This window comes from Pygoscelis adeliae, unplaced genomic scaffold (genome assembly GCF_000699105.1).
Source record: "Pygoscelis adeliae isolate BGI_AS28 unplaced genomic scaffold, ASM69910v1 Scaffold290, whole genome shotgun sequence".
In the NCBI taxonomy this organism is placed as follows: domain Eukaryota; kingdom Metazoa; phylum Chordata; class Aves; order Sphenisciformes; family Spheniscidae; genus Pygoscelis; species Pygoscelis adeliae.
Window position 1 is genome coordinate 1,394,682 of NW_008823965.1, and position 10,394 is coordinate 1,405,075.

Sequence of the window (10,394 nt, forward strand, 5' to 3'; positions counted from 1 at the left end):
GCTAAATCAGATTTGAGGAGGTCTCCTTTGCAATAAGCCTGCATGAAATAAGCCTGTATGAAATAACTCTTTTGAAACAATGCTTTATTATGCTATAAAGCACATGATGCGGCAGAGGATCTAACATCAAAGGACTATAGTATTTTAACAAAATAGTTGACAAACTATTAAGTTCTGCTACTGTAAAGTCACCAAGCTAAAACCATGAGCTTTCCTTTCACACCTGGGAATGAGCTTCTTATCACAAGCTAAGATCTGTTTCTAGGAACGTGCCAAATCCATCCACCAAGAGAGTCCTATTTTCAATAATTCCCCTTTTACAGCTTTACAGTAAAATAGTGTTTGAGCCTACTGATGGTAATCAGCTTCTCCTTCACAAATTCCTTTTATTTTGTTCAGAATCATTAAAGCTCATGTGTTAGTTATCTAAGGCCTCTTATTACAGCTTTACTTTTATCTGATTCCAGATACTGGTCAATGATACATTCATGCACTTCTAATCAAAGATTTATTTAAACCAAGCCATGTAAAAAGAGACCAAAACATGTTTTTAAAAGGTTTGACTTAATTTAATATGAGCTAATTTGAATAGTTTTCTAACGTAACAACTATCATTGTCAGATGCTAAATATATGCAATTTAGAGACAGCAAGAGAGTAAGTGCTTGAAGGGGTTCATAAGCAGTGTAACTTACTAGATTGAAAAGTCAGAAAGCACTATTTTACTACCGGAAAAAAAAAAACAGAACTTATAGGTTCTTCAATTAATTTACTCCATTTTCATTTCCATTTACACTTCTCTTTCTTTCCTTTGAGAGAAGAAGGGGCATAGACATCCAATACTTAAACAACACACATAACAGCAAAAAACCATAGCTCATCAGGAATTATGCAGCGTTCCCCTAAACCGAATAAAAGGCACAAAATGCTTGTGAAGTATTTTGCTTTAAGTTACTTTAACCTATAATAGAATTACAGAACCACGTATACTCATACTTTGTATACTCCTCTGCTCAGGAAATCACTAAGACAATACAAGATGTGTCCATTAAACCTTTAACTTTCGTCATTTACTTTCTTTGAAACGCTCAAAGTTATTATACATTACTATTTTTTTTAATTAAAATTTAAACAATTAGATTTTAGGCTGTATTTTTTGAGTTTACTACTTAATTCATAATATACTAGTAAAATTTGTAATCCAGCAGAATCCCAAAAAACCTTGGTCTAGAAGTACATTCTTTTCATCCACAAAGTAAAACATGGCAACCAATGTAAACTAGAAATACTACTCAGCAGCTGTACAGAATACCTTGCCCAGTTGAAGTTACAGAGAGAGTGGATAAGCAAAACGTTGCTGAAACCAAAAATGAGCCAGGACACCAACAGATTTCAGGCCTTTAAAAAGTCTACAATTGGATGTTGTGTTTAGATTTAACAGTGTCATTTTTTAAAGGGATTTGCTTGTTTACGCATAGTTACTTAAATCTTGCAGCAAGCTCTTCCAGGGGGTTAACTCAATTTCTGAAACAATCCTGTTAAACAAACTAACAGGATTGTCTTAGAACTTGATGAAACAGTATTTAATCAGTAAAAGAGAGGAGGTGCCTATCAGTACTCAAGGCATCATGATAAAAGTTCAACCACTAAAAAGGTCAAACTGTTTGAATAAATTTTACATAAAATAAGCAGCAGGGGAACAAATTAGAAGCTAGTACCACCCCAAAAAACAAATTCCATTTTCTCATTACTTTTATTGGCGTGGAAAAGCAGCCTATTTTAAAAACATCGTAAAAAGCTGCAATTGCTAAACTTAACGCATGCACTAGTAGACTATTTAGATCATTTCACAGCTTAGAAAATACTTGATATTTTATTCATAAATATTTAAATAATCATAAAAGGATATTTTCTCTTTGTACAAACCATATTACTTAGATCAACTGCTTCCTGCATTATCTTACTTTGTTTCAGTTTCAGCTCCTGAATGGGTAACAAAAAAAGACATACTGTCCTTCTAAAGAGTTTGAGAGTTTAGAAGGGCATCACATTATGCCTTTACAATGCACTGTAACAGGAGTTTTTAAATAAACATTAATAATTGCTAGATCTACTGCCATCAGCCACTGCCTTGCTATAAAAAAGTAATTTCAGTATTATTTTATAGCAATAAAATATTGATAATAAATATTTTCAGATAGAATCATTAACATCTCCGGACTGATCTCTGAGCACAGATGTACCCAGATATCCTCTGAACTGCAAAGGAAGCAGCATCAAAGCTAAAATCTGAAGATGAAAATGGAGAAGGCACTGGATTACAGAGTAGGAGGGGAAAAAAGTAGTAAGTAATACCTGTAGAAAGCTATTATGAAGGTGACAGTTTAAAATGAACGGAAAAAATCTATGTATCAGGTTATAGCAATCATTTGGACAAAGAACTGTAAAAAAGTTATGCTTAATTATGAACCATATAAATATATACTTACTGATTTGTGGAGCTGGTAAAATCCGTGCAGCTCGAACTGGACCATGGCGGACAGAAAAGAGTTCCTGAGCTTCACCACTGATCTGCAAGACATATGGATTATGAACATACAATGCAAAAACCATATATAGTTATAAAAATATATTTAGTAGGTAAGAAAGTAGGTAGAAAGACATTGTAATGGTAGGTAAGAAAATAAGTTGGCAAGACATTGCCTTTCTAACCAACCATCCGCAATTTCTCTAAATGAGATTATCTTAGAAGTCTTCAGTAACACAAATCATAGCAAAGATGGCCTGCCTCTAGAAATGCGTGCCTTAGTGCATGAATGAGATACTAGCACTACTATTAATGACTATACATGTTTTAAAAGAAACAAGACTTGAAAGTTGACTGCTGACTAAAAATTCCAGGAATCTGAGACACAAGCATTTATTCTACACAGCGCATGTTTCAAAGAAAAATGCTACCTAACCAATGATCAAGAGTGGCAAACACTGGTGGTAAAAGATCAGAGAATTTGATATATTGGTATATTCTATATTCTCCAGGTGTGAAAATTATGTTTAAAAATAGAGAGTCAAACTTAATTAAAAGTTTGTCACTAACAGCAATCTTGAAAAGATTAAATCAGAAGCAGTTAGGAAGAATTTCCAGACTTCCTGTAAATGGTCAGTCAGAACGCATTTTCGTAAATGCCTGGTAATGGATCCGATATGGAACATCAAACTTCAGGAAAATGGCAAACATTATGAAGCTCATTTCCAAATAACCAACAACTTAAAACAGATGTAATGAGACTAAGAACATAGCCAACATGTTGGCATAAAGTTTTGCCAAACAAGCAGTTTACAATATCAGAAGTGAATACAATTTGGAACAAGGTTCTTATGAATCAATAAACTATAAATCCAAGTTAGCTTTTTGAAATGTCGTTTTATAGTTGTTCCTATTTCTTTCTGGACTTCAAATCACACGTTCAAAAAGTTAAAATACTACTACTTTTTGACCAACAAATGATAAGTATAGTACTTCAGACTCTTCACTTACTTCCAATCTTAACCCCAAGCCTCATTATCTATTATCACTGCTTTAGATAACGTGGGCAGAATGAAACTTACCCCATTGAAGTATGTGTCTTTCATAAGATTACTTTGAAAACGCTATTTACTACAGAGGTAGCCCACCATTCTGTAAACAGTAAGTAAACACAGAATGTAGCGAACTTCTGCTTTTCCATATTACACCTGGAATAACATTCAAGTTACACAAATTTGGGGAAATAACTTTCTTAGCCATTTTAGATTTGCCGACAGCTAGCAGTTCCACATTGGCATGAATCAACATTACTGTCAATGATGCGATCAGAATTATTCCTGATGGACACAACAATTTTAAAACTGTAATCAATATGAGAATTAATCACTTAGTCTACCCTGCTCTTATTTTATTAGGCAGATTTTCCAATCGTAACAGATTCTCCTCTTCCAGCTAGCAGCATCATCTGGACAACATACAACATTGTAGTACTCCAGCTTTTGCAAAACAAATTTAATTCTCCCTCTGGGAGAGCTAGAGGCCTCTGCTCTGAAGAGCTTGCTGACCAGATTCTATACAAGACAAAAGAATGATGATCAGAAATCAATTCAGTAAAGGTTCACTGATTGTTTTTAACAGATCATGAGTTTGGAGGACAGCGTGAAAAGAAAAAGCACATAGATAACATCTGCATCCAGAAAAGACAGCTTGGAAAAAAGTAGAGCGCAACTAAGCAGAAAGTGAGAAACATTAAAGAAAGAGAGAGTAATAAAGAGATGAGATGAAGACGGCAGCACGTTTTCTATCCATCAGAACACACCAGCTCAATGAAAAGGGAAAGGAGGAAATGGAGAAGAAGAAAAATATAAGGCTTTGGAACGATTATTATTGGCAATTAAAGATTTTTTTCCCCCCAAATCATGAAAATGCCATTTCACATGTGTATGCACGTCAATGGCTATGAATGAAAACAAGAGGGAAAAGAACTAGCATAACAAAAGTATGGAAGAAGTGATTAACATAAAATCCAACCAATTCAGTCACCTCCCTCCTACTTTTTAACTATGCCAGCACATCAGCTCTAACTCCAACCTACTTCAAGTAAAGTTATAGTCCCAAAAGTAAGATACACTAAGAAGGCCAAACCTTCTTAAGTCAGTTTCTGCTCTTAAATACAGAAGAACTCTTAAATATACTGAACTCCAGAGAGCATGTTTATTTAGCCTGTGATGCCAAGACCTGGTAGAGCTTTAAGTGGAGATTTTCAAAGAAAAGCCTAAAATGTACAAATACAAATGCAGTTTATTTGTACCTCAGCACCTAACATGAAAATCCCAGCCCAGCTCTTTCCATGCATGTAAAGCTTTTACTTTTTAATAATTAATATTCATTATTTGAAAGATAACTATTTTAGCATTTTATACTGGGGGGAAATTACAGAAAGAAAGGTTAAATAGACTAACCAAAGCCACAGGATCAGACAGTGACAAAGACAAGATTATAAGTAGTTAGCTCCTAACCGTTTTGAGACCACTGTAATGTATAATAAGGCAGTGTAACATGTCCTTTCCTCTCAGTCTGTGTAGGATTTTTTTTTCCCCAGGAAAAGGGAAACTATGTAGAACTAAAAAAAGCAAGTAAACGTTCAGGTAACTTCAGCCATCTGTACAGCTCATGTACTTAGCAGGTTACATGTTGCTGACTCCTGGGAGCCAAAAAGGAGCAAGTTTTAAGATATACCTCCACTGCAGATTTTGTAATGAAAATACAAGATCCCACTCAACCACTGCTATCTCATTTGTAAAGAAAAAGAGTCAAATTCAGTAAAAAGCACCAAAAAGTTTACGAAAAATCTGGACATGACACTATAACATAGATCAGATCAAAACACCAATACTTAATTGATCATAGCTCCATAAAATAACAGTTTTCTTAAGGGATTTTTAAAGTTGTATGTCCTTAACTGTTCTATAGAAACAGGAGATCCTAGAAGGCATTGGACTTTGTTGTATGCCCTGAATTAGTAAGAGCTTGGTTCTTCCTCTAGTTTGGTTGGCATTGAAAAATGCATTAAGGCTTCAGAGTTCAAGATTTTCCTTGACTTATAATTAACTTTTTTTAAACACTACCACCAGCAGGAGCTTCTGCTATTTGCAGTCTTTTAAAATTCTGAATTAACTGTGGTTGATGCTAATGCCCTTCATTTATCTATATAAAACATAAAACTTTATTGCCATTGCTGAGGCCACATGTATCAATTTTGACTGAAAGCACCATCTTCATAGTAGAGAGATTACACAGTCTAATCCTCCTGCCAGTTCAGGCCTTATCTCACTCCTGAGACAGCCCACATAGACAGCCCATCTTTTCTGTGAACGGGACACTTACTCCACTAGGAACTAAAGTGGGACACGGAACTACATTTAACGTAAGCCCAACCCCATTGCTAAATGGCTAACAACTTTGTCACTGCCAGTTTGGGTGAGATGTGGGCTGGCAAGTACAAGTAAAAGGCTCCACACCCCATTACCGGTCCCTCGAGCTACACAGTCTCATAAGCATAGACAAAATAAAAATATATTTCATGAACTGAAAACAGAGCTTTAAATTCTTCAAAAAGCACCTGTGAAGAAACTAGGCTGTGGCTGCCATTTTGGATTTGATCCAGCTAAGTAGCGAGTCCCTGTGGCAGCTTTCAAAGCTCTTAAAAGTTTTTCTTTCCCATTCCAAAAGCCAAGAATATTTCCAAACAGGTTTCAAGAATTGAATATTAAGCTATAAAAGCAGCTTCAGGTACTCATTCTATGGAAGAGTGAATCCAAAATGACGGCTCCAAGCTGGTCTGATAGAACATTTCAGCTTTCCCAGCGCCTGGTATCAAACCACAAGCCCCAGACCCACATGGAAGGCTGCAAGCAAAGAACGCACCGATGCAAAACCCAGCCCCCAATGAAGTCTTGATCGCTCTCTTCCAGTAACGACAGATTGAAAGAGGAAGAAGAACTCTCTCCTCCACTTAGATGTCTTGAGCTACTGCTTAAGATATGACAGACCAGAAATCTGGAGCACTGGTTAATTTTTGATGACAGAGCTTTATTGTTTGGAGCATACCAGTTTGCACCCATAAAAAAACCAGAACAAAGGAAGTTTTGTTCACACTAAGGATAACTAATAGTTTCCAACCATAGAAAATGGTTTTCACATGGTAAAAAAAATGTCAAACGTACACCAAACTGAAACAAAGTTCAAAACTCAATGTTTAAAATACTGTGCAACTACATAAAAGCAAACTGCTTGCATATTAAAAAACTGTCACAGAGCACAGGGAAGATATCAGCATTGGGGTTTTTTTTAATATTCTGATATGTTTTAAATATGATCTAGATTATCATGATATGAGGTTATAATATGACAATAAGCAACTGACAGATACCACCACAAAATACTGTTCGATATAATCATGTTGGGTTAAAGACTACTACCAGTCATCTTGCTACTGAGAGAGTAAGGAAGGACTGTAAGTAAAAGGACAGTTTTTATCATTTTAGTTTATAAATTCAAACAGTCGCTTTTTCATTCAAAACAAATCTCTAATTATCTAGAGATTATAAGAACTTAGATGCTCAAAGAATGTTACAGACGCCTACTCTAGTGACTGAATGAGGTGTGAAACTGCACCTAGTATTTAAAATTATGACAGCACTAACTGAATTTAAAACACAATGAAAGCTTAGAAATGGTTTTGGTTACAGTTTCCTCAACGTTCTCACTTTATTTGTCATACATTTTGAGGAGCTTTAGCATGATCAGGCTGCAGGCTCCCTATAAAATTCTAATTTGGGGGACAGTTCGCATTTGTTTTAGTCACTTCATTTCTACAAAAAAACAAGAATGACCCAGACAATATTGGAAGGAGGCATAATATGGGTAAAACCACCCTTCGTGAGTCTTCATTTTAGCTTTGACCCCATCTAAGGAGAGCCACACAGAACACCGTTTGGACTCTTCTGATACCTCTCACCACATCCTTTTCAAAGGTTGTTGCATGTGCTTCTTTTCCCTACTGATGTAGGGTATAATGAGTATAAAAAAAAACCTCCAACAGTTCTGCAGTCACTGAATGAGTGTAAAACCAGAAAGTTTCTTATATGCTGCTAGCATCTGCAGTATAAAAAACCAAAGCCACATAAAGTTATTTGCATAGATGTTTTGTAAAGTCCTTAGACATTTTTCAGAGTTACTAGGTCAGGTCATTACTACAGTTTTCCAAGTAGCTAATAGAAGCCTTAACAGCAGTACCCTCTATCAGGAGGAGGTCTGGACAGAGGAAGGATCACAGCTTACTATGTGGTAAGTGCCTAGTCCTTTTCCCAGCTCTAAAAGGGGAAGAAATACAAACGGACTAAGAAGACCACATCGAAACCCCAGCAGACAGGGCTTTTGGTGAACAGTGGAGAAAACAAAATGGAACTGGCATGTCTGACTTACCATATACATCCATCTACATACATCCACATACACACACCATCTGCTGTACGACCGCAGTTTTAACGACTTAAAAATCATAGTATTATTGACAGCAGCATTTAAAGAAATTGAAGGTCCAACAGGAGAAAAATGGCAGTGCACGGTGCCATCCCTGTCCAACGAGTCCTCTGCATTCCAGAGGTCTCCACACAAAGTCACCTACCACATGGGCTGACGCATCCCATCAGTCTGTGGCAGCATCATTATACCACAGCCTTTAAGTATTTTTCACTAAATATACAGCTGCGCTTGTTATTAAAAGGTCCCTTTGGTAGTTCCTACTTTATTCAACTCAAGCTTGATCGTTCTTTTTTAATTGTAATATGAACCATTAAATTAAGATGATTTTTCTGCTTCTGAGGCTTCCAGCATACAATGAAAAAAAGTTATCTGCCACAAAACCAGCCAACATGCGTTTCCCTGAACAGGAACATCTAGAACAGATACTTTGAAACCACATTAGGCAGAAATGAGTTCCAATTGTATTTGAAACATGAAACTGGGAGCAAGGGAAAAACAAATTCCAAATAAAACACAAAACTACACTGGACAATTATCAAATAGGAACTTCTAGTCATACTTTTGTATATTCCCAGATTTCTCCCCACTTAGCAAGGCATATTTTAAGAACACTTTTAACCTTCCCACCCCCATTTCAAAACAAAGATCAAAGAAAAGTCGTTTGGATGGACACCTTCCACTTCTTATGCAATACAGATTTAGACACTGCACTTCAAAACCCCAGCCGTTACTTCAGCACCCAACAGTCCAAACATTATTTCAGTCCTTTGAAGCAGCCCTAATGGTATCTTCCATTTGCAAGTAACACTTCTGTAGTCAAAAGATCTTACTCCAAGGAGATGTTAATGTGAAACCACTCAGACTGCAAAGAGACACACACTCCTGGAGGCAGACTGCGAAGGTGTTTAGAAGTCAATGTAACACCATTACGGAGAGTGTCAGCTTAGAAGCTGTCATAAACACTTCATAATCACTCAGACACAAACTGGACTGCCTGCAACACATTACTTTATTAAGTGCTGAATAGAGGTTCAATTGTACGAATAAAAAGCACAATGCTACAGATAATAGCCTTACTGAGTAGATTTTCACATAAATGTCAAATTGTTGCTTTTTCAGATTGAAAGGTTTTTAAACTATAGAGATCCACTTTTTCTTTCTTAACTGGAATAACGTTGCTTAATTACAAGCTAAATACTCAGCAAGATCAAGAAGAAAGGTTTGTATAATACCAAAGGACACAAAAAAGTGGTGCCAAATAAACTCTAAATATTACGTCAGTCACATAACTGCCAGATTTTATTTTACTCAGACTAGGTAAGCAAAAAAATGAGACGAAGAAACAACAATATGGAGAAAACCCAGGTTATGCTACTGCCAAATTTGTTGGATATACCTTTTCAGAGCAGGATTTGTATTTAAAAATTGATTTTAAAAAGACTATCAATCTGAGAAACTCTCCAGGACTACCTTACTAACAAAGGAACCATTCCAACATTGAAATTATACTAACACATACAAATTGCACAGGTCGAAGCTGTACCTCTCTGGATGTGATCTCAGAATTTCACAGAATATACAAATAAAGGGCTGACAATGCGATGCAGTATCTCTACAGCTGACATTCTTAAGATAGATGGTAAAATATTTCCACATTTGGCATTCTTTCCATTTCACTGGACTTCCTCCCACCCATTAAAAATACCTCTGCAAAAAATGAACAACACTAAGAGAAATGGTCCACAACTTTATTTTTCTTATTCCTCCTAAAATATTAAATACTATCAAAATCTAAGAATTATGAAGTGAAACACACTGGGGAAAAAAGACAACCTGGCTGTGTCGTCCTACTGAAAAAGAAGGTAACATCAGGTATTCCGTGGCCTAACTTGCAGCTAATTCAGACACAAGAAGGGGAAAAAAAAAAAAAAAGAAAAAACCCACCCACAAACCCAAAGAAAACCCCTCTTTTCCACTCGGAAACACAGATAAGCTACCTTGTACTACCTGCCTGACAGTACCAGTAAGCACACTTACTCCACATAAGCCCGGATAAACAAAGTAGTTTAGCTCGTTGTTTGTCAGTAATCTCCATTAAATTATTTCATGTTTACTGCAGTGTACCATGTGGTAAGAGTTTAAATGCAGACAGTTAATGCAGAACAGGTTACACCGAGCTAATCTGTTCACGTACCAAAGAACTGAGACTCTCCTCTTTCATTCTTGCTTTCCTTACACACGCAAGATCCCACCTCACAATGAATTTCTCAAGGGCGTAGATACAGATAGCTCTGACAGAGCCACTCTTTCATTCGACACAG

General features: G+C 36.3%; 1 protein-coding gene across 8 annotated transcripts in view; it reads right to left on the reverse strand.

The window, feature by feature from the left end:
• The window catches only part of BCAS3 (breast carcinoma amplified sequence 3), a 373,363-nt gene that overhangs the window by 353,800 nt on the left and 9,169 nt on the right, over positions 1–10,394 (reverse strand). For all 8 annotated transcript variants that reach the window (XR_663607.1, XM_009323994.1, XM_009323979.1 and 5 more), the window contains exon 5: positions 2,489–2,570. Coding sequence is in view for 7 of the 8 variants with exons in the window: in XM_009323994.1 (XP_009322269.1) it covers positions 2,489–2,570 (82 nt within the window). In the remaining variant the exon portion in view is untranslated. The remainder of the gene's footprint in view (positions 1–2,488; positions 2,571–10,394) is intronic.